At 38.3% G+C, this 25,764-nt stretch overlaps 1 protein-coding gene across 1 annotated transcript; it reads right to left on the reverse strand.

Annotated features, from left to right (window-relative positions):
- Positions 1 to 6,274: 6,274 nt before the first annotated feature.
- On the reverse strand, positions 6,275 to 23,378 carry LOC139946189 (ATPase ASNA1 homolog). The gene is made up of 7 exons (XM_071943813.1): positions 23,250 to 23,378; positions 21,451 to 21,656; positions 19,718 to 19,808; positions 18,454 to 18,604; positions 16,168 to 16,275; positions 13,511 to 13,720; positions 6,275 to 10,638 (listed from the first exon to the last, which is right to left on the reverse strand). Exons 1-7 carry the CDS (start codon positions 23,375 to 23,377, stop codon positions 10,489 to 10,491), a joined length of 1,044 nt encoding a protein of 347 aa, XP_071799914.1. The 5' UTR covers position 23,378; the 3' UTR covers positions 6,275 to 10,488.
- Positions 23,379 to 25,764: the final 2,386 nt, after the last annotated feature.

The following is a 25,764-nucleotide window of genomic DNA, read 5'->3' on the forward strand; positions in this document are numbered from 1 at the left end:
CATATTTCGAACCATCAATTTAAGCAACTATCAAAATGAATAGTAAGGAAGCAATAGGAGTGCCTACAAGCACCCCAAAAACAAAAATAGTTTTAATTAAAACATTCGGGAAACATAACATACTACAAAATCGTAATTAAGTTCTTGAGGTTGGGTGGGTGGTGGAAATGTCTAACAGTGTGGATGCACTAAGTGAGGTTATTTTGTTCAAATAAAGTCTTGAAAACTCAAATAAATAATCTAGTCTGGTTCGCTTATTATTTTCCGATGAATCCTAATTTGGACAATTGGTTCTATAAACAGCTTATAACTTTGATGATTCCCTTCTTGGTGTTGATGAACTAATTAAAAGTAACTTTTAGAAAATAATAAAGGTTGGAGATACTTTTGGTAATTATTCAACACCGGTCTCCTCGCTTGGTGTGCCTCAATAAATGCATAAGTAACAAACCAGTGAAAGTTTTGGTTGGAATGGTCAAAGTTGAAAACAAATTATGAAAGAAAACCCAATATTCCATGCATAAAATTGTGTGCTTTCAGATGCATGAGAAAGGCTCTATGCCTGAAGCCTTTCTCAGATTCAAATATTTGGGGTGACATTTTTTTACCACTTTCCCTAAAACTACATTTTACTTTAAAGGGTGTTTTTCCAGCAACATTGTTTGACATCAATATATGACCAATGCTCTAACTTTTCATGGTAATTAATTTTTGGTGTAGCTACCAAGTATACCTTGATAATCAGAACGATCAGATAAACTGTACTGCTATTTAATAATAAAAGGATGCGTTCAAAATTATAAAGCTAATTTTTTTTCAAAATCCTTTGGGGGGGGGGGGTTAGAAACTACATTATTATTCTTGAACAGTATGTCCATGTTTGCAAGTACAGAAACACAGTGTAATCGTTCCTTCTTGGTGAACTAGAATCAGTTGCAAAACTCTTAAATGCTAATTAACAGTATTAGGTAATGACCTCAAGGGTAGTTTAGTATCGAATTGACAATGCTTAGCCTGTAACAGGCATGATGTTTGGCTCTTGAGGGAAAAGTGAACATTTCATCGAGAAGATGGGCTGACCTAAATGAAAGTTTTTAATAGAAATTTAACTGATTCTTCGGAGGCCCCACAAAAAAAAGAAGTCATGAATAATGTGGGTCTTAGGAGAAAAAAAAAGTACGAGAGAAATTTTGGCAAATGGTTGGTATAAATTATTATGGCCCTACAGCTAGTAATAGAAATATACATCCACAGAACGGTGGATGCTTTGTACCTCAGTGACTGCTGTTATGGCTGGAAAGACTTCTAAGATGCAGGGAGAGGCAGCATACACTTCTGATGAAAGGGAAACATTCAGATTCCACGAACTCTGAAAAAGAACAAAATTATATTTAGAGTATGGATGTAAATTAGTGTTCATACATAATGAGGGGATATATAAAGTACCGGGCATTGGGAAATTTTACTTCAGGACAGCGTGTTAATTAAGGGGACCTTTAAATTGTCTCCACATATACATGACATGTACAGTACTTCATGAATCATGTCGTCAAATCTAATTCCCAACATACAAGAAAACAATTCAAAGACAAATACTTGTGTGCAAAGCGTTAGAATTCATCAGCAAAATCGATGTGGGTCTATCCGTCTCTAACAATATTTTCCTCACTTGTATTGAGCGAGAATTCAGTGGTTTAACAAATATTTTAACACAATCTATGTTTCTTCGATTTGTCTTGGGTATCATTAGCTGACAACGAGTTGACTGTTACATATTATTGCCAGGACAATCATGTCTTAGAAACCCCCTCAATTTTCCTCTTTTGCATCAACACATGAATCATTTACCTGATTAAGAAGATTCTATGAACATCCGTGCAGTTCTCAAGGTGGAAGTTGTAGAATTTTGATGTCGGTTTTCGATGTAAATAGTTGCAGAAAATCTGCTTTTTCACCACACACACGTGGAACAAACGATGCCCGCGTTCAGAAAGAAAATGGCCGCGGGGAGTAAAGGGGTTCATCAACCTCGTTTCCAGGGGTGATCGATCTCGCCGCACCATTTTTCCCAGCATGCCTTGCTCGACGTGACGTAGTACGAACGGCATCCTTTTATTTGCCGAAATTTGAAAGAATCATAGGGGGTAAGGCCAGCACTTTTATCAACTTTTGTCTATTTTTTTAGACAATGTTGTGTTCTTTATGATGAAGTAGGCTTTTCTGAAGCCATTAGTATTAAACAGAAACCAATAATAATAATATTTGAACAATAATCAGGAAGTTGTTATTTCTTTTTTACTTGAAAGTTGGGGCGAAACTTGAAAAACTGTAAGGGGTAAAGTCCAGCATTTTTATCAACTATAGCCTTATATGATTTTTGTCGAGGGAAAAGTTCACAAGGCTATTTTTTTCGAGCAAAAAGTTCACAAGGCTATATATAGCCTTGTGATTTCTTTTTAGAGCGAAAAGTTCAAGAGGATAGCCTTGTGAACATGTTCAGGCAAAATTTGACAGGTTCACAAGGCCTTGTGAACACATTCAAAATTTGACAAGTTCACAAGGCTATACAGCCTACTGAACATATAGCCTTGTGAAAATGTTTGGGCAAAATTTGACAAGTTCACAAGGCTATAGCCTTGTGAACATGTTCAGGCAAAATTTGACAAGTTTACAAGGCTTTAGCCTTGTGAACATTTTTAGGCAAAATTGACAAAATTGTGAACACATTCAAAATTTGACAAGTTCACAAGGCTATAGCCTTGTGAACACATTCAAAATTTGACTTGTGAACATTTTCAGGCAAAATTGCCAAGTTTAAAAGGCTGTAGCCTTGGGAACACATTCAAAATTTGACAAGTTCACAAGGCATGTGAACATGTTCAGGCAAAATTTGACAAGTTCACAAGGCATGTGAACATATTCAGGCAAAATTTGACAAGTTCACAAGGCCTTGTGAGCTCATTCAAAACTTGACAAGTTTACAACATTTTCAGGCAAAATTGACAAGTTTAAAAGGCTATAGCCTTGTGAACACATTCAAAATTTGACAAGTTCACAAGGCTATAGCCTTGTGAAAATGTTTGGGCAAAATTTGACAAGTTCACAAGGCTATAGCCTTGTGAACATGTTCAGGCAAAATTTGACAAGTTTACAAGGCTTTAGCCTTGTGAACATTTTTAGGCAAAATTGACAAAATTGTGAACACATTCAAAATTTGACAAGTTCACAAGGCTATAGCCTTGTGAACATGTTCAGGCAAAATTTGATAAGTTCACAAAGCCTTGTGAACACATTCAACATTCGACAAGTTCACAAGGCTATAGCCTTGTGAACACATTCAAAATTTGACAAGTTTACAACATTTTCAGGCAAAATTGACAAGTTTAAAAGGCTATAGCCTTGTGAACACATTCAAAATTTGACAAGTTCACAAGGCTATAGCCTTGTGAAAATGTTTGGGCAAAATTTGACAAGTTCACAAGGCTATAGCCTTGTGAACATGTTCAGGCAAAATTTGACAAGTTTACAAGGCTTTAGCCTTGTGAACATTTTTAGGTCAAATTGACAAAATTGTGAACACATTCAAAATTTGACAAGTTCACAAGGCTATAGCCTTGTGAACATGTTCAGGCAAAATTTGATAAGTTCACAAAGCCTTGTGAACACATTCAACATTCGACAAGTTCACAAGGCTATAGCCTTGTGAACACATTCAAAATTTGACAAGTTTACAACATTTTCAGGCAAAATTGACAAGTTTAAAAGGCTATAGCCTTGTGAACACATTCAAAATGTGACAAGTTCACAAGGCTATAGCCTTGTGAAAATGTTTGGGCAAAATTTGACAAGTTCACAAGGCTATAGCCTTGTGAACATGTTCAGGCAAAATTTGACAAGTTTACAAGGCTTTAGCCTTGTGAACATTTTTAGGCAAAATTGACAAAATTGTGAACACATTCAAAATTTGACAAGTTCACAAGGCTATAGCCTTGTGAAGATGTTCAGGCAAATTTGACAAGCTCACAAGGCTATAGCCTTGTGAACATGTTTGTGCAAAATTTGACAAGTTCACAAGGCTATAGCCTTATGAACACATTCAAAGTTCAAGTTCAAGTTCACAAGCACTACACAAGCATTACCCCCACCAGTACCACCACCATGGTGGTGGGTGGTGCTATTGCTGGTGGTGTTGGTTGTGCTAGTGCTTGTGATGGTGCTATTGCTGGTGGTGCTAGTGGTGCTAGTACTTGTGGTGCTTGTGCTGCTGTTGCTAGTGCTGTTGGTACTGGTGCTAGTGTTGATGCAGGTTGAGCTACTGCTAGTGGTGCTAATGTTGGTGGGGTGGCGGTGGTGCTTGTGGGTGGTGCTATTGCTGGTGGTGCTAGTGGTGCTAGTACTTGTGGTGCTTGTGCTGGTGTTGCTAGTGCTGTTGGTACTGGTGCTAGTGTTGATGCAGGTTGAGCTACTGCTAGTGGTGCTAATGTTGGTAGGGTGGCGGTGGTGCTTGTGGGTGGTGCTATTGCTGGTGGTGCTAGTGGTGCTAGTACTTGTGGTGCTTGTGCTGGTGTTGCTAGTGCTGTTGGTACTGGTGGTGCTTGTACTGGTGTTGCTAGTGCTGTTGGTACTGGTGGTGCTTGTGCTGCTGTTGCTAGTGCTGTTGGTACTGGTGCTAGTGTTGGTGCTAGTTGAGCTACTGCTAGTGGTGATAATGTTGGTGGGGTGGCGGTGGTGCTTGTGGGTGGTGCTTTTGCTGGCAGTGGTGCTGGTGGGCTCATGCTGGTGCCTGAATATTTTTTTTTTTAAAACAATACAAAAAACCTAGCAGACGACAGACTTCTCACGTGAAAAATAGTCAGGTTCTGCTGTGGTTCCAGATTGATGTTGTCAGGATACCATACAGGGCAAGTACCCGGGTACAGTTCAGGTATCCGTAACAAACCTTTGAGTGTCCTGGATAGATCTGCTATAATTGCACTTGCAGAGGGACCAACAGGTCCATTCATTGTCATTTTGAAAGTATTTGAGTTAGTGTTTTGTCTAATAGAGTCATTTATTATTTGAACATAATTTCTCTGTTGTTTAAAGCACAAACCGTTGATCATTTTCTCTTATAATGTAGGCCTACACTACTTAAACGCGTAAAGGCCTACCAGGTGAAGTCATACTCGACAATGATACAGTAAATTGTATTGTATGTCAATTTGTCAGTGATCCCTGTTTTTGAACAGGTTAATTGTTAGTGTTCACACTCATGGCTTGAAATATCTTACCAGTCAAAACCAGGCCTGATACTTCATGGAGGCAATGAAGGCGATTGCCTCTGTTGCCCATGGTCAGTGCCTTGGTTCCCTTGAAATTCCCCAGCAGAACCTTACAATTTCCTCATTGGGTGCCCTTTGCCAAAGAGAAAATGCCTTGGTGCCCTTGCCCTTTCAAAAACGAAGCATACAGGCCTGCAAAACGTTTGATTTTAAAGGATTTTGAAGCAACTAATTTTTTGTTTACAATTCTCACCCGTTTTAAAAGGTATGCTCCACAGTTTCATCATCATCATCAGTCGACTGCACAGCCAGCGGACACAAGCTTTTCCCATTCTCTCCTGTCTTGTGCTATTCTCCGAATCTCAAGCGGGGAGAGCACTAATCTAACTTTTGTAGGCCAACAATTTAAAAAACAAAGTCCAGTTTGCTTGTTTGTTAGCAGTATAACGCAAAGTTAGTCGTGTTTATACAAACACGTACAAGAAGACAATAATTCTTGTTTCAGTACCACAAGGATATCGTCTCCGGTATATACTTCTATCATAACATAAAAGCAGATTAATTTTTGGAAAAACTATTTTATTTGATTTTGGGAAATATCAGCTTTAATGGAATGCTTTGATCCTGGTATCGATTCCATTGAGACATTTTTTTAATGTCATGTAAATGAATCTCCCCCATAGGAAATTTACATTTACATTGTGCGGCATTGTCTTATATGTTTGCTCATCAGTTTCCCTGTTACTGATAGTCCAACTGCATAATGGTGTGTGTTTTTTCTCAAGTCATTATTCAATTCAATTGAATTGCCATGTGTTGTGTACTATTAATTATGTATTTTCTTGTATAGAAATGTCCCTTTAAGGACATGGATGGTAGCCCAATTACTACATTTGTTTCTTTGTTAGCAACTTTTACTCAAAAATGCCACTCACTCCCTTAACTAGAGCTCTTTTTTAAAATCTGGTCTAGACTAGAATGGCAATAAAGCAACAATTTGAAGGCGTTTCCAATTTCTCATAAATTCATAACAAATCTTTAATTCAATTCTGGTTCAAGGATACATTATGTACATGTGGGTTAAATCTCAAACGGCCTCGTAGCCCACAAACTGCTAAGCATAGGAAAATGTACCATAGAGGGCGAGTCACACTGCAGCGATAACGAAAACAATAACGATCACGGTGCAAAGAAAATGCATTCTATTGGTTGAATTGCTCTACGCAGAATACGAACACGCTCATTCAACCAATGGAATGCGTTCTCTTTGCATCGTTATCGTTCTTGCTGCAGTGGGACCGGGCCTTATAGCTTGGCCACCATGTTTCCTACTAAAAGGGAATGTCTACATGTGTACCTTTGGTTTTTGGAAGGGTTCGATTGCTTTAATCCCACATTACAGTAGTTGTATTAAATCAAACTAACCTGGGAAAATTTCTTTTCAAAAGGTGATGGCATTGTTGAGCTATTGCTTGAAATGCGCAGGGAGAATAATCCGTAGTTTGTATACAAAACTGAGATACAAATTTTGGGGGATAAAAACTAGTTTATTATTTCATAAACCACTCTGGAAATTTGGCGATATCTCAAAAACGCTACACCCTTTTGACATTTGAAATAAATATTTCACAGTTTCAGAGATAAGTTTTACATTATATAAAAACAATGGTATATGTTCCCCTTTTTCCTCAAGCTGGAATCCATAATGGGAGACTTTTGGGACGTAGGTGGCAGCAGACTTACCAGGTAAAATCCATTGTTCTCGTGCATGTGCGCACGCTCAGAACTACGTAAACAATGGAAATTTACCTGGTAAGTCTGCTGCCACCTAGCGTCCCAAAGTCTCCCATTCTGACAGATCACTAGTACGCACCGGCCCCCAAATCCTAATTAACACCAGTCATAAGAATTTTGTAATGCTTAACTGAATGCAGTTTAGTTTTATTACTGAAATGCTTTACACAAAAAAGAACTTAACTGGCGATGTTTATAACCACAGCAGTCCCTGAGTCTAACTTTAATATAATATTCTGAAGTTCATGTTGTTTTTAAAGAAGAAAAAAACTCTTATATGGTAAATTAAATCATTTACAGACATAAAAATATAATTGCTTCCAACTTATGACAAAATAGTTTACCCGACTGAAAGTACATATTATTCCAAAGGTATGAAGTGAGAATATTTTATCTGAGTCATTTTATGTCATTTTCGAAGCGATGGTCGGCCGACCATCATCGGAACTTTGAGTAATAGAGCTGTCTGACCGTTATCACAATTTGCTCACGTTTTTATTTAGCAATCATGGATGCACAATCGTGAACAAAATGCTGCAATGATAAATTTCATACTACATGGAAGCCGTGACAATATCCCACCCGAAAAAATCCATATTTCCTCCCCCCCCCCAATAACTTAGGATGTAATTTCTCCTAAAGATGTTTGAAATACAGCAGTTCTGTGATACTCTTTTTAATGTGTAAGAAAACTTGATGGAGGATAATTTTGTCACTGCGTCCCAACATGCATAAAGGGCCTCACTGCATGTTGGCACATAGATGCATTAAATTTTACAGCACCACATCCAGATCAAACATGGGCAAAACCATCCATGCTTGCCATTATACAACGCCTCCCCATAATTCAATACTAAGCATAGCAGATATACAAAATATACATATACTTATTCTAAGTAAACAAAACCCATACCAAAGCCTTGTAGAGACACCTTAAAGGGTGTATGTACTTTTTGTAGGACAAAAAAACTTAATGTCCACAGATTTACACTAAACGTACACAGTTCGAAGATAATGATGGTAGAAAGCTTCCCTGAAAATATTATGTGCTGAGGTGCTGTAGTTTTTGGGAAATGAGTAAAACAATGTCATGAAAATAATTTTCGTCTCATGAGACGAACATTATTTTAAGCATGTACAAACATATTTTCATGACATTGTTTTACTCGTTTCTCAAAAACTACAGCATCTCAGTAAGTAAAATTTGAAGGGAAGCCATCCTCTATCATTATCTTCAAACCCTGTAAGTTGAATGTAAATCTATGGACACTTTGAAAAAGTACCCAAATCCTTTAAAGGCAGTGGACACTATTGGTAATTACTCAAAATATTTATTAGCATAAAACCTTTCTTGATGACGAGTAATGGGGAGAGGTTTATAGTATAAAACATTGTGAGAAACGACTCCCTCTGAAGTGACATAGTTTTGGAGAAAGAAGTAATTTTCCATGAATTTGATTTTCGAGACCTCAGATTTAGAATATGAGGTCTCGAAATCAACCATCTAAAAGCACACAACTTCGTGTGACAAGGGTGTTTTTTTTCTGTGATTATAATCTCGCAACTTTGATGACCAATTGAGTTCAATTTTTCACAGGTTTGTTATTTTATGCATTATGTGGAAAAACAGCAAGTGAGAAGACTGGTCTTTTAAAATAACCAATAGTGTCCAGTGTCTTAAAAGGTTATCAACTGAAAACAGTGTTTACATGAAAAAATTATTAATGGAACCCAAGAATGGCTTCTCTGGAAAATATTACTGATATTAGAACATAACTTAATTCATTTAGAAATAGGTTAAAAACCGCACTGGTTAATTATCAGATGTCAGTGTTTTAAATTACCTTAAATTACCTCAATGTTTTATTTACTGTTGTTACCCTCAAAATGCAATGAAAACCTATTTGCCGAAAGGCCGAGTTATAGTCGGTTCGCGCGCGATGGTCGGGCGTCGGAAATCTAGACGCGCGATCATAAAAAGACACGGTTTTTAGGCCTCAGTCTTAGGATTGTGTGCAAGATTTCCGTTGCGCGACCATCGCGCGTCCGACTATAAACTGGCCTTAAAACTGACTGTGGGCACTGTTTGAGATGTCAATGTATATATTGACCCAAATCAACTTTGTCACTTACGTTGTTTGAGACTCCTACAAGCTGTGGCTATCTCTTTTTGCTTGGCATCGATGGCTTTTCAGGTTTTATTTTTTTATATTTTTATGCAAGTCACCTGACACACAAGGCCTGAAGGCCACTTCAAGGTGTGGGCTACAATTATTTTTTCCAGAGGCCATTGCCACCTACTCCTGGGGCTGAAACAGGGTTACCCCTTTTACAGTCCATAGGAATGTAGGCTTGGGTATCATCAATTCGAAGCCTGGCCGGTAGAGCAGAAAGCACTACCTCCCCAATTTTATGTAGCAAGTGTCACGACCGAGATCCGAACCCACACCCTGCTGATCAAACACCAGTGCTTGAATCCGGTGCTCTTAACCGCTCGGCCATGACACTGCAAAAGTATGAATTATTCTGAAAACAACTGAAGCCATGCCTCTATCACTCTATAGATGGTTAGAACTGGGTAGCAGATATCAGGTTTTGTTTTGACAGACTGAGAATGTTGGTTATAAATGGCAGGATAACACAAGGCTAGAGTCCTTGACAACAAAATCAATTTGAAAATTCATCCACTAACAGCTTCAAACAAACCTTGTTAACTTTGGCCACCTGGGCTAAATTTCATAGAGCTGCTTAAGCACGAAATAGTCCAAACAAATTCCTGCTTAGCAAAACAAGCTGGTGCAATGACATGGTATTTTGGCCGATAGCTTTATTCTGGTAAGCATACTTTTGTTGCGCTTACTTTTGTGCTTAGGCAGCTCTAAAAAAAAAAGGGCCATGGACAGATCGCCAGATTTTCCAGACCTAGACCTAAACCTCAAACAGCTGCAGAAACAGAGCAGTACACATGGCTGGTGACTTTATTCTGGTAAGCAGAATTGTTTGTGCTGTGGAATTGGGCAATGACGCTTACCACTTTAGCAAAAACCTGAACAATTTGACCACTTGTCATTTAAATCACTTTATATTTGCTTTTACTTAACACAGGGCTATTTTGGCTGGTAACCCTGTTCTGGTAAGCATAATTTTGTTTTGCTGAGCGACTTTTTGTGCTTAAGCAGCTCTATGATATGGAGCCCAGGGCTGCTTAAGCAAAAAATTTGCTTAAGCAAGAAAATAGCTTGCTTGTTTTACACATGTTAGTGGCAAAAATTTAATGCCATGCACATTGCCTGTGACTAATATTTAGCTGTTGTTTACTTAGAATAACAATTGAGTGGAGTTTTACAAAGCAAAGATTTTTTTGCTTAAGCAAAATCTTTTGCTTAAGCAGCTCTATAAAATTGGGCCCGGGTCTTTATGCAATGTCAAGGCGTCATAAATTACCCACTTTATTGTTTTTCTGGAATCTTTTGTAGGGTTCAATGAGGAAGTTAGAGAAGTCTTTTACCTTCTCATCCCCGCGCACTTCATACTGTAGAAGAGGTAGTTTAGTGATGTGGAAGTCCTCATATAGATCCTCAATCTGAAAAAGTAGATTTAAACAAAGTCCAGACTTTAATTTTTGGGTGAATAAAGAAGAAAGTTTACTACAATGGGATTTGGAAATGTGACCTCAGGAATAACGCCCCATCAGCTAGCCCTAGGTCACAAAATGAATAAACTAGAGAAATGACTAATTACTAAAAATGACTAGTGACACCAGCCGAAACATAAACAAAGTTAACGTGAGTATTGGCTGTGTTTTGTAGAAAATTCGTTTGATAAGTTAATTAATTAAAGTTAAGTGTCCGTTCATAAAAAAAAAGAGTGTGTGTTTTGTTGGCCAATGAACCTGTAACGTTTGTATAAGGATTAAGTTAAAAGAATTTAAAGGCAGTGGACACTATTGGTAATTGTCAAAGACTAGCCTTCACAGTTGGTGTATCTCAACATATTCATAAAATAACTAACCTGTAAAAATTTGAGCTCAATCTGTCATCGAACTTGCGAGATAATAATGGGAAAAAACCAGAGTTGTAACACGAAGTTGTGTGCGTTTAGATGGTTGATTTCGAGATCTCAAGTTCTAAATCTGAGGTCTCTAAATCAAATTCGTGGAAAATTACTTCTTTCTATGGCACTTCAGAGGGAGCCGTTTCTCACAATGTTTTATTCCATCAGCCTCTCCCTATTACTCGTCACCAAGAAAGGTTTAATGCTAATAATTATTTTGAGTAATCACCAATAGTGTCCACTGCCTTCAAGTAATGTGTTCGATCGTATCCACTCTGTGATTGGCTGTTACACGAAGGTTTAATAGGTTTTTTTTTCAGGCGGAACCTTTTTGTAAACAGCAAGTCACAGTGTACACTGTTTTTGCGAAATCAATATTCTGAGTGCAGTAAAATTTTCTGAGTTTGCAAACTGAGATCACTCACTCAAGGCAACATATCCGGTTGATACGCGCAAATTGCATGCCGATTTGGCAAACTTTGGCCGATACACAAACAAACTAATTTCAAAAAAGTGTCAAGCTAAACATAATGCTTGAGAATTAAATGAACATGAGGGTATTCAAAACCAAGGTCAACACCAATAAGAAAACACTCTTAAAGGAACACGTTGCCTTGGATCGGACGAGTTGGTCAAAACAAAAGCGTTTGTAACCGTTTGTTATAAAATGCATATGGTTGGAAAGATGTTATAAAAGTAGAATACAATGATCCACACAAGTTTGCCTCGAAATTGCGTGGTTTTCCTTCTACTGTGCGAACTAACATGGTCGGCCATTTATGGGAGTCAAAATTTTGACCCCCATAAATGGCCGACGTGTTAGTCGACGAGGTAAAAGGAAAACCACGCAATTTCGAGGCATGTTTGTGTGGATCATTGTATTCTACTTTTACAACATCTTTCTACCCATATGCATTTTATAAAAAACGGTTACAAACGCTTTTCAAAGACCAACTCGACCGATCCAAGGCATCGTGTTCCTTTAAGAACTTGTTTCAGTTCAGTGTCCTTTGGCTGTTGTTTCACTACGCCTATTAAAGGCCTGATATTATTAGCATTACTTAAATTCCGTAACACAATCTGCGACTGGAGTACTGTCACGCAACACACAGTTGGTATACAATACAACTTGTGTCCCTGAGCAAGACACTTCCCTGTAATTGCTTCTCTCCACCCAGGGGTAAATGGGTACCTGTGAGGGCAGATATGGTTCTTGTGATTGATTTAGCCAAGTAGCGCATTTGTTGCACAAGGCTGTATACTCCCCAGGGAGCTGAGATGGTTTAAGGAATGATTTAATGCCCAGTGACCAGGGGTAATGATGTTGGAAGCGCCACGATCCTCACTGTGTGACGGAGTACTGTCACGTAACACACAGTGGGTATACAATACAACTTGTGTCCCTGAGCAAGACACTTTCCGTGTAGCGCATTTGTTGCACAAGGCTGTATACTCCCCAGGGAGCTGAGATGGTTTAAGGAATGATTTAATGCCCAGTGACCAGGGGTAATAATGTTGGAGCGCCACGAGCCTCACTGAGTGACGGACCTGAGCGCAATATAAGAAGCCAATATTAATGTAAACGAACCATGCAAGCACCGCATTAGTGTGCAGGCATGCAACTGCCCGTTGAAAAAAAAGAGGAAAATTTTCAAAGGCCCAACGCAAGTGCGGAGCGAGGCAGCCGAAACGCCAGGGGACATGATACCGACAATGGTACCCTAAAAAATGTTGAGGTTTATTATGCTCTTAGGTGCACTTTTAGCATGTACTAGGCTTATTTTACATGATTGTAGTTGTACACTGTTAATGCCAGGCATATATTAGGCTAAAAAAAAAATCTTAAAAAACAAATATATATATATACATATTTTCGTTTTTTGTTTTTGTTCATGATAAAAAAAGCGGAATTCCGCGGAAACGCGGAAGATTTGCATGCCTGAGTGTGCCTGGACAAGCATACATGTAGCTGCTTTTGAGTGCTTCTGCGGTAGGAGCATAAGAAACCAGGCTTTTCCACGCAAACTTGGCCTGGCTGCTTGGTTTGTTGACATTGTATTCCCACTACAAGTATAAAACTGTTATCGCCGATCGTTTATACTAAATTGGAAGTGGTAGTGTGGGGCCAACCTTGTCAAGTGGTTAGGCTGCAAGGACTTGCAATTACAAGGTAATGGGTTCGAATCCCCCAAGCTAACCAGCTGGTTTCATAATAGCGGGAATACGTATTGTCGTTGTGCAACTGAATCTCAAGTTCTTAAATTGTGCAATTCATAATCATAGACGTCAATGTTTGTATGAGAAAGATTGGCTGTTGCCAGCTTGACGTTTATATCCCCAGCGGGAGTTGCCCAGTTCCCTTGATAAACAAAGAAACAAAGAAACAAAGAAACCAAACCTACCTGATCTAAATACTTATGCTGCATCTTGATCCTGGCTGCGCACATCTTACACATGGATGTCTTCTCCTCACCTTCCTCCTTCAGAAGGAGTTGATTAACGATGATGTTGTGAGTGTCGATGTCGTTCTTGGCAAGTTCTTGGACGAGTCTCTCCGTCTCGTACAAGGAGAGAAACTCAGCGATGCAGACGCAGACAAAGGTCGTCTGGTCCTGAAATTAAGAAAAGCGGAGATTTATAAAAATAATATTCAAAGTCTCCAACACTGTCACCACTGGGGGGGGGGTACAGTTGCCAACATCAATCTCCAAGATTTCTCACTCCTCGCAAACCTCTTGCCACCACCACACAAAGGACTTTTATCACATGCTTCCAAGACCTTTTCAAACACCTGACCCAAGTTGCGGATGCCCAACCATCTTCACTATACAACAGCTTCAACCGTGGACAACTCTTAAACTTCTTTTAATGATTTTTTGCGCTATATAAGATTTAGCTATTCTTATTTTAAGCTTTCATCCTGGCCGAGGGAACCACGCAATTAGGCATCGCTCAGACATAATTATTTGGGCACCTGGCTGGGTGATAAGCTGTTGGAGGTTTTGGGGAGATGGGCTGTTGAAAGATTGACAATGCGGATGTTAGGACATGAACTGCAATATTATGGATTCGTCATGGTGAAAGTCCATTTAAAGGCAGTAGACACTATTGGTAATTACTCAAAATAATTATTAGCATAAAACCTTACTTGGTAACGAGTAATGGGGAGAGGTTGATAGTATAAAACATTGTGAGAAATGGCTCTCTCTGAAGTGGAGTAGTTTTTGAGAAAGAAGTAATTCTCAACGAATTTGATTTCGAGACCTCAAGTTTAGAATTTGAGGTCTTGAAATCAAGCATCAGAAAACACACAACTTCGTGTGACAAGGGTGTTTTTTCTTTCATTTCTTATCTCGCAACTTCGACGACCGATTGAGCTCAAATTTTCACAGATTGTTTATTTTATGCATATGTTGAGATACACCAACTGTGAAGACTAATCTTTTACAATTACCAAAAGTGTTCACTGTCTTTAACGAGATACAATGATAGTATAAATGGGTCTACAGGGCTGGAATTGGGGAGGAAATTCCTCAAGACCACAGGGCTTGTGGCTCTCAACATTGTTACTGAACCGAAATTTATTGTACTGAACGATAACTAAAAGAATCTATCCCAGTTGAAATCGGGCCCGTGTACTCAACTTCTATGGGGATCTGCTGGCTGGCAAGCTAAATATGCTAAGCTGAATGATGCTAACCATCCGCTTCATGATGCGCTTGCCAGCCAGCTGATCCCAAGATCTGGTCGTATGCGAGTGCCATATTCTGCGACAAACCGCTACCCATCCTCCTTTATCCCTCGTGCAATAACACAACTGCATGCGCGTGTCTTTGGTAATGCAGCAGTGTTACTGCAAGGCATATTTATCAGTAAAATCAGTATAGCATTCGGCATCTGCGTGTCTCAAAATAGCTGTACAGAATGCACATTGAGAAACGGGTGTAATTTCACAATTAAAAATTGTAGGCCTACACTTTTAATTGTTTGTTTTGAAAGTTGTATCTTTCAATCAAAATGACAATGATCTACTGGGATGTTATATAAAACAAATAATGAATGTTTCTCATTCGTGCAACGGTGCGAATATGTTCATGAGTTGAAAGCTGGAATGTTTCATTCAACTCGGCTCCCCTTCGTTGAATAGAACATTCCATCTTTCAACTCATGAACATATTCGCACCATTGCACTCATAAACATTCATTATGTGTATACTAATTTATAACGTGTCACCACAGGTAACTAATAGGAACAAGCTCAAGTCCACATACTACAAATGAAATTACATTCACACGTGTGTATCAATTAACCCATGAAGTCTGAAGCTAGTTAGGGGCTCAGACTTCAGCTGTTTCAGCACCTGTCATAAACCGAGTCTGACTGAGTAGGTGTCAGAAAATGCAGTGTACAATTGTTGCACGCTGTGACGGGATAAGGAGTTGTTTACGGGAGGGCAGCGGAGGGCTCTACCATTGCATAGCTGGAGGGGTGTTGTGTTTAAAGAAATCGTTTAACAATTATAATTTTTGCATTTATTTTACTTTTAGACCAAAAAGTGATGATGTTTTTGACCGAGGCCTGGTTCTTTATAATTTACCTCGACTTCGTCTCGGTAAAATTATCAAGAACCAGGCCTCGTTGGGATTAAACCACTAGTTGAAAACCTCTTCACCACACATTGATTCCCTTATTCTTCAACACTCAACAGAATTGAAAGATATTAAACAGACTGTGAAGTCAACATTTAAAACAAAAACCTTGTCCAGTCATGATTTTCCACAAATTTGATTTCGAGACCTCAAGTTCTAAACTTGAGGTCTCGAAATCAACTTCGTGGAAAATTACTTCTCTCTCGAAAACTATGGCACTTCAGAGGAGCCGTTTCTCACAATGTTTTATACCATCAACCTCTCCCCATTACTGATCACAAAGAAAGGTTTTATGATAATAATTATTTTGAGTGATTACCAATAGTGTCCACTGCCTTTAAGGAGAGGAGGGCTTCAGAAGGTAAGGATTAATGCATCTATTTACTGATCAATCAAAGGTTTGACTTACTGGATCGTTGAAGGCTTCCCTGACGCTCTTAATAACAGGAACAGTGTCTTCAAGTTTACCAAGTACCTCGTTGGCGCTGATGTCTGGCAAACCAAGCATGCCTCCAATCTATAAAAATAATTAAATAATATTATAGGTTTATTAAAAATATTTTTAAAACATCACGGCCCAAGAGCTGAATTGTGTTTAAAAGACAACCAGCAAGAATTAAAACTTAAACATTAAAAAAGGAAATGTTTACAGAAAATATATAAATAAAAATGAGTATGAGTTGTAGTAATCCAAAGATCTCCTTTAAAGGCAGTGGACACTATTGGTAACTACTCAAAAAAATTATTATTATAAAACCTTTCTTGATTACGAGTGTTATGGGAAGAGGTTGATAGTATAAAACATTGTGAGAAACGGCTCCCTCTGAAGTGACGTAGTTTCCGACAAAAAAAGTAATTCTCCACGAATTTGATTTCAAGACCTCAGATTTAGAATTTGAGGTCTCGAAATCAAGAATCTGAAAGCACACAACTTCGTGTGACCATGGTACGACAAGGGCATTTTTTTCCCCATTAATATCTCGCAACTTCGGCGACCAATTGAGCTCAAATTTTCACAGGTTTGTTATTTTATGCACATTTTGAGATATACCAACTGTGAAGGCTTGTCTTTGACAATTACCAATAGTGTCCATATCTTTAACAGTGGTCCGCTGGCCGATTGCCAGTTAAAACACGAGAGGACCAGACAAAATTAACTTTAAGTGGTTTGACTGTCTAGTTCGGTGTGAAATAACTTCTTTATTTCTATTGAATTATTGCCAGTGAAAAGGATGATGGACAGTGAAGTGACGAGCTAACTTGTCCTGCTGGCAAGTCGCTGAAAAAGTTAAGGGCTAACCCTGTTTGAAAGTTCCCTCTTAAAAACAACTGTAGTGGTCAAATCTGTCAGTCAATGATGCTCATTGCAGTCAAATAATTGTACCACTGGTAACTAGGCCATTTATTGCATTTTTTAAAGGCAGTGGACACTATTGGTAATTGTCAAAGACTAGCCTTCACAGTTGGTGTATCTCAACATATGCATAAAATAACAAACCTGTGAAAATTTGAGCTCAATCGGTCATCGAACTTGCGAGATATGAATGAAAGAAAAAAACACCCTTGTCACCTGAAGGTGTGTGCGTTTAGATGGTTGATTTCGAGACCTCAAGTTCTAAATCTGAGGTCTCGAAATCAAATTCGTGGAAAATTACTTCTTTCTATGGCACTATGGCACTTCAGAGGGAGCCGTTTCTCACAATGTTTTATACTATCAACCTCTCCCTATTACTTGTCACCAAGACAGGTTTTATGCTAATAATTATTTTGAGTAATTACCAATAGTGTCCACTGCCTTTAAACCATCTCAGCTCCCTTGGGAGTATACAGCCTGTGCTGCTAAATATGAATTTGCTACTTCAAACACAAGAATCATCTATGCCCTCAAATGCAATCAAACGGTTCCAAAAACTGAAGGTAAACTTTTCCCTTAAAGGCAGTGGACACTATTGGTAATTACTCAAAATAATTATTAGCATAAAACCTTTCTTGGTGACGAGTAATGGGGAGAGGTTGATAGTATAAAACATTCTGAGAAACGGCTCCCTCTGAAGTAACATAGTTTTTGAGAAAGAAGTAACTTTCCACGAATTTGATTTTGAGACCTCAGAACTAGAAATCGAGGTCTCAAAACAAGCATCTAAAAGCACACAACTTTGTGTGACAAGGGTGTTTTTTTTCTTTCATAGTTATCTTGCAACTCCGACGACCAATCAAGCTCAAACTTTCACAGGTTTGATATTTTATAGAAGACTGTTCTTTGAAAATTACCAATAGTGTCTTGAAGTTCACTTATGAAATATTGGGCATCCTTCGTTAAGCTTGGCGATATCACGATATTATGGAATATCGCGATACTAATTTGGAAACGATTTCGATATCGGATCAATTTGGTTTTAATCAAAATAACGATATATTGCGATATATCGCAGTTAAATAAATTAATTAAATATTGCAAGATCGCAATGTATTTTTCTAGCTGAGACATCTTGCACCCCATAGGTTTGGAGTAAAACCAGAAGAATAGGTCATTAGAACACCTCTCTTATGCTATGACTGTCTCTTCTACAACCTTCACTGTCTGATGATGTCAAATTTAATTAGTCGCGATTATATCGAATATCGCGATATATTGTCGGCGATATATCGTGAATAAAATAAATTGATATCGCCAAAGCTTATCCTTCGTGCCTACCTGTTGGATGAATGGGTTGAACTGATTCTTGAGTTGTAGGAGTTTACTGAGACCTTTCTCTGCTAGAGCTGGGAATGAGAGCAATCTCAGCGTGTGTCCTGTTGGCGCAGTGTCAAACACAACCACAGAGAAATTCATGTTCTTTACCAATCTATGGAGAAATAAAAAGCCAATAGTTACAGCCCGCAAACAAGATTAAAGCTTCACTAGAAATAAAAATATAAAAAAATAACATGGTATGGCTAATCTTTGTTGAAGGAACACGTTGCCTTGGATTGGTCGAGTTGGTCTTTGAAAAGCTTTTGTAACTGTTTGTTGTAAAATGCATACAGGTGTATGATTAGAAAGATATTTTAAAAGTAGAATATAATTACCCACAGAAGTATAACTCGAAATTGTGTGGTTTTCCATTTAATTACCTCGTCGACTAAAACGGTCGGCCATTTATGGGAGTCAAATGTTTGACTCCCATAAATGGCCGACTGTGTTAGTTCGCAAAGTAAAAGGAAAACCACGTAATTTCGAGCAAATTTGTGTGGAGCATTGTAATCTACTTTTCAAACATCGTTCCAACCCTTGCAATTTATAACAAACGTTACAAACGCTTTTCAAAGACCAACTCGACCGATACAAGGCAACGTGTTCCTTTAAATTTGAATCGGGATAAAGTATATATAATTTGGTTTTACCCTTACACTGATATGTGTAAGCACTGTACACTCATTACTTTCTGAGTTCTGTGATAGGTATATTTCTCGGGTTGGATTCAAACCCCAACCTTTGCCATTCTAAAGGAGATGTCTTTCAACTAGACCACTGATAATGACCAGTAGCTACAGACCAGGGGTGGATTTCACAAAGGTAGTCCTAACTTAGGACTAGTCCTAGGCAACTCAGGACTGTTCCTATCTCTTAGCATTGCCTAGGACTAGTCCTAAGTTAGGACTACCTTTGTGAAATCCACCCCTGCTTCTCAATCATAGGATTTGAACTGCCTCCAGCTACCAGGCATTCTCGATGGTCTACATGTAGTTGGTAAGACTTACTCTAGCTCTAGACTGACAAAGATCAAGGGTTCGAATCCCACCCAAGAAATTTGCCTCTGATTTGTTTTCACAGAACTTGGGAAAGTACTGAGTAGGCCTACATTTACACAGTGCTCACACAAATCGATGAAAGGATAATACCAAATAGTATCTAAACTTGTTAGTTTGAAGTTTATCATTTTTTTATTTTGATGTTTGGGAATGAGAATAAATCTTACTTCATGACTTCAGCAAAACTGACTGCCTCGTCGATTCCAGGAAAAGCTCCCATTAGTTCCTGCATTAACTGTTTTCCAACGGCCCAAGGACCTGTAGAAACATCAAATAGAACAAAAAAATGCAAGCTCTGAGTTCCTGAAAACTAAATTCAAAGAGAAGTCATATTGATCACAAGGATAAAACACTTTTCTGCAATTAAAGATTGCTCAGAACAGATGTGGAATCAAAGATGCACTTGGTTAAGGCAGTGGACACTATTGGTAACTACTCAAAATAATTATTAGCATAAAACCAAGTAATAGGGAGAGGTTGATGGTAAAACATTGTGAGAAACGGCACACTCTGAAGTGCCATAGTTTCCGGGTAATAAGTAATTTTCAACAAATTTGATTTCGAGACCTCAGATTTAGAACTTGAGGTCTCGAAATCAACCATCTAAGTGCACACAACTTCGTGTGACAAGGGTGTTTTGTTCTTTCATTATTATCTCGCAAGTTCGATGACTGATTGAGCTCAAATTTTCACAGGTTAGTTATTTTCTGTAAATGTTGAGATACACCAACTATGACGGCTAGTCTTTGACAATTACCAATAGTGTCCACTGCCTTTAAAGCGTTTAGGATGAGGCCGTTTATAAAAGGTTTCAACAAGGATTTGTTTTCATTGTACCCAATAACTTTTCTTTTGTGAACCTCGCCATCATTTTGCTCCACATCGGATCTGAAGGCATCTAAAGGCATAATTAGACAGCATTTAAAATCACTAATCCAGTTTAGCCAGGTTCACACTTCCTGCGAATGCGATACAAATTTTGACGTCAGCAGGGCTGTTTGCGCAGCGAATGTTTCGCAGGAGTTTAGCGCAATTATTCGTTGCGAATTTGTGATGTCAAAATTTGAAATCGCAGTCGCAGGAAGTATAAACCGGGCTTAAATCGCTCCCACTTCATATTTCGCCTGCCACATTTTACATTGTTCCGATATAGTCCAGCAGGCTTAAATTACAGGAATACGGGCTAGTGGTCCAAATTTGTACATATTTGTTTTCTCTAAATATTTTGGGATACACCAAGTGAGAGTCTGTGACAGTTACCAACGGTGTCCAGCAATTAATTTCACCAAACTATTCCTAGCTTAGGATTAATCTTAGGACTTAGGCAAGCCCCAGCCTTGCACTGTAACATGCGAACCTTAAAGGCAGTGGACACTATTGGTAATTGTCAAAGACTAGCCTTCACAGTTGGTGTATCTCAACATATGCATAAAATAACAAACCTGTGAAAATTTGAGCTCAAGCGGTCATCAAACTTGCCAGATATGAATGAAAGAAAAATAACCCTAGTCACACAAAGTTGTGTGTGTTTACATGTAGATGGTTGATTTTGAGACCTCAAGTTCTAAATCTGAGGTCTCAAAATCAAATTCGTGGAAAATGACTTCTTTCTCGAAAACTATGGCACTTCAGAGGGAGCCGTTTCTTACAATGGTTTATACCATCAACCTCTCCCGATTACTTGGCACCAAGAAAGGTTTTATGCCAATAATTATTTTGAGTAAATATCAATAGTGTCCACTGCCTTTAAGATTAATCCTAAGTTAAGACTAGTTACTCATTCTAACTCGGAAAGGATTAATAATCCTATCGTTTTGTGAAATTGGCTGCAGTGCCTTTAAAGGTTATGAACATATTATTTCTGAAATAAACCCAGCAATATTTATTGAGAAACTCTTACTGTCATCATCAAAGTAGTCGTCCGGTAGCTCTCCTATACCAAGGTTCGGATCAATCTCCATGGCGAAGAGGTTGGTGTAACCACGAACTAACGTTGGCACCTTGGAGAACTTCTGATCAAAAGTATCCGAGATGTTATGAGCGGGATCCGTAGATATGATGAGGACGGACTCACGGTGCATTGAAAGCTGAACAGCTAGACTGCAGCTGGAAAGAAAATAAAACACAAAGAAATATTTTTAAAATGTGAATAAAAATGTATTATTTTAATCAGCCTCTACACAAACCATCCACTGTTTAGGTTTTTCGTTCAAGGAATAGCCGGTTGGCGGGCAAGACAGCTGAAGCCCACCCAACCCGAGGCTTACATGTTTCCTCCTTTTCCCAGTTTTCACGGTATTATGCCTTTTTCTTTGGATTGGGAAAAAAATAATGATGCCATATATCAACCGATGCCCTAATTATCTTCATTTGATTATATTAAGAATGCAAAAATAAATGAAAACTTAATGGACATTGAAACTTTCACACCACACACCGATCTTCAATGACTTCAACTGGTCCCATTTGTTTTGAGTTTTTCCTGTTTTTGAGGAAAACGTGAAAGAATGGTTTCCCGGTGAAGCCATCCGTGGAAGAAATATCTGCAGTGACTGCAAGTGCTCTATGTATGGCTCTATAGCCAATAGTTGTCTTCATTTTATTACAAATATTTTTTAAGAAATTTTAAAAATTACCATGGTAATTTGCAAAAAAAAAAAAACAAATCCCCTTAATATTTATAACAAAGCGTAAAAACAAAAAGTGATACTTGAATCACAAAGCTGATATTTAAATTTTAATATTTATAATAATATTGATACGAGGGTAAAAAACAAAATCTCATTTTTTTAAAGAAAATAATATAAGGCACATGGCTTCTTTAAGCCTTTGTGTTGTTTTTTCCAGAATGCTCAGCAGAATGTTCAGTCACATGATTTGATCATCGTGAATTGTGAATTGACATAGTGTTTGATGAAACTTTTTCGGTGGGCAAATATTTTTATATGGCCTTAACATTATGACATATTTTTGTACCTTGTAGAAATGCCTAAAATACCAAACTTATTGCATTTAAAAGTGCAAGTAACCAGTGGAGCCTTATGTGTTTCTAAATATTTTGGTCAAGGGAAAGGAGACTCTTTGCTTGGCAAATAAAACCACACAATTTTTATCTAGGGACTGTTTACATCGCGCATAGAGAGGTAAAAGATTTGCCACGATTTTAGGGACACCTCGAAAACAGGACATCCTACGATACAAGTGCAAATAACCAGTGGAGCCTTACGTGTTTCTAAGTTTTGGTCAAGGGAGAGGAGACCCTTTGCTTGGAAAATAAACAAAAAAAATTGTATCTAGAGGGAGGTTAAAGATTTGCCACGCTAATGGGACACCTTGAAAACAGGACCTCCTACGATACAATGGTTGTTAATCTCAATTTTGGAAATTTGTGTTCATTTGGCTCTGGGCTCTGGTACCGTGGTAGGTGTTTGACTTTTTTCGTCAAAAGGTTTGCACATACAATATAGGATAGAGTTACTGTTATACCATAGAGCATCATTATACCATCCTTGCTCTATGCTGTTTACTGTGCTACCGGCCGGTACATGCAAACCCTACATATGATATCACGTGCGAAAACCGACTGTGTAACTTCCTGCATCAAAAAACAACAAGATGACGTGTAACAAATCTGACGGTTTAATTAAACGCTGATTTTAATAATTTAAACAAAGACGACCTCAAGTTATTACAATATACCTGCATGTTGTCTTTCCTACTCCTCCTTTTCCTCCAACAAAAACCCATTTCAAGGAAGTCTGGTCGATGATATTCCGCAAGGAAGGTTCGAATGAGAGCAAGTCATCGTCATCACTGTGGGTTGCCATCTTGATTTCCACTATCTGATAACTTTATCACAAGAGGGCGGTATTTATATTGTGTGGCTCAGCGGCCTGTCTCGAATGGTGCTGCAACAACACTCCAGGCTGAAGAGTCTCCAGCTGTAAAAAGATGGTAAAATAAAGTTTGAGTCTTGATGTGACACCTCTCTGTTCAATTTTCTAAGTAACAGACGTACTTTAATTGGGATTCGGCAAAAGTGAAGATTCCCCCACCCTAAAAAGTGAATTTTCCCAATCCAAATTTCAACCGGTTCAACAAATGTCATAAAATGGAAAGCTTAGGTGCAATATTTTAGGCAAATCCCAAAATTTCCGCAAAAGTTGAGCACAAAACCGCGGGTAAAGTTATGATAACATGTCAAATATTGCACAATCACAGAACAATTCAACTTGATCCCCGGAATATCAATTAAAACACATGTTTTTAATAATAATTATTGTCATCCTTGGCGCAAGAGTTTTGACTTATGTGTGCACCCAACAAACCTCATACAAACACTAAAAACAAATCGAAAGCAAAAGTTTCTCGCCCCCCACCTTTTGAAATTTGAAATCAAATTAAAAATTAATAATGGCGGACAACTTTAAAACTGTTTTCACTGGCCACCATGCCGTTACTGACTGGGTGTCCGCATTTTCATTGGATGGGATCCGGTTAAACTTCAAATTAGCGGCCAATGGCCATTTAACCCCCTCAAAATTAAAAAAGTTTACCTCACAGATCGCACGCCACTAGAAACGTGATCGACTTTCTTGTAGCTTTTACTATGACAACCAAATGAAAACGTCAAAAAAAGGTCATATTTTTATCTTTGACAAAGGACCTTTGTAGGCCTCAAATTTGATTGGGTCAGAAACCTGAAAGGTAAAACTTAATGTTTCGAAATGCGGCCAGCTAGTTGGAATTCCAACAATAGAGAGCAATATTGAACTATGAATCCAGTAGAACCCTCGATTTACAATTAACAGCGTTGGGTAGTTATTTTTTAAGCTTGTCGCACGATTTTTTGAGGTGCATTGTAAAACACTCCAAATATCTCGAGAGAGAGTGGTCACAGGACTCACAGTGGAGGCTATAAAATAGAAGGGCGACCTCAATCTAGTTTGGCCGGGAAAGCCATTTGAGGAGATTTGATACTATTTGGTATGGGAATGGGAGGAATGCCTCAAGTAAACTGGCAGCGAGTCGGTTTTTAGAAAAAAGCACCATTCTGAAGTTTACTTGTTTGGAAATTATATTCTGATTTGTTTTCAAGAGGCTGAGAGATTTCAAAAGATTGTTGAGTATTATTTTGAATATTAACCATTTAGCATTGGTTACTATTTAGTTTGGGACACCCCTCAAGTCATTTCGAGTGAGCAGCCCAGCCGTTTTCACTTAGCACGAAAGACATTTTTTACGACTTGTCCGCAATCGTAAAACAGAGTCGTGGGTTTCGAAAAAGACCTTGGAATGTCACCAGTGTTTTGTTGCAACGTCAAACCTACTTGCACCACCAAACCTACTATTAATGAGGTGAGGTAACGCTCATTAATGTTTGGAGAAAAAAAGTCTCAAAAAAATAACGTGGAGATTAAAAATTCATTGTCACTTACAAGTTGATTAATATCCTGTTACCGTTACAGTTGACCTGTTAAACGCTAATTGTAAAAATGACACATTGGCTCTTACCAATAATGAGGTCGTTTTTAGTCTAGCCATGCGTGTGCTCATTAATAACCAAAAACACAGAGAAAAGGGGCTCGGCAGTAAATGGTATGAGCTTTTTATTATTGATGTTTTCAAAAGCTACAGTGTCCATTATGTGTTCATTGTATTACCCTTTGTTACACAGGGTTATGAGTTATTAGCCACCGGTGGAACGACTGGGGAAAATACTAAATATTAATATTGTGCGCTAAAGGAAGTGGACACTATTGGTAATTCTCAAAGACTAGCTTTCACAGTTGGTGTATCCCAACATATATGCATAAAATAATAAACCTGTGAAAATTTGAGCTCAATCGGTCATCGAAGTTGCGATATATGAATGAAAGAAAAAACAACCTTGTCACACAAAGTTGTGTAGTTTCAGATGCTTGATTTCGAGACCTCAAAATCTGAATCTGAGGTCTCGAAATCAAATTGTAGGAAAATTACTTCTTTCTCGAAAACTACGTTACTTCAGAGGGAGCCGTTTCTCACATTGTTTTATACCATCAACCTCTCCCCATTACTCGTTACCATAAAAAGGTTTTATGCTAATAATTATTTGGAGTAATTACCAATAGTGGCCACTGCCTTTAAACAAAGAGAAATGAATGTGTTGAGCAGGTTGAACCAACGCCCTCCAGATTAACGTGATGACGCCCTAAATGCCTACCAGTTGGGC

Source organism: Asterias amurensis, chromosome 13, assembly GCF_032118995.1.
Source record: "Asterias amurensis chromosome 13, ASM3211899v1".
Classification (NCBI taxonomy): domain Eukaryota; kingdom Metazoa; phylum Echinodermata; class Asteroidea; order Forcipulatida; family Asteriidae; genus Asterias; species Asterias amurensis.

Coding starts and splice junctions, on each gene's coding strand:
- LOC139946189 (XM_071943813.1), bottom strand. CDS start 23,377: ATGGCAACCCACAGTGATGACGATGACTTGCTCTCATTCGAACCTTCC. Junction 21,657..23,249: donor GTAGGAAAGACAACATGCAG/GTATATTGTAAT, acceptor TTTTCTTTCCAG/CTGCAGTCTAGCTGTTCAGC. Junction 18,605..19,717: donor AGTTTTGCTGAAGTCATGAA/GTAAGATTTATT, acceptor ATTTCTCCATAG/ATTGGTAAAGAACATGAATT.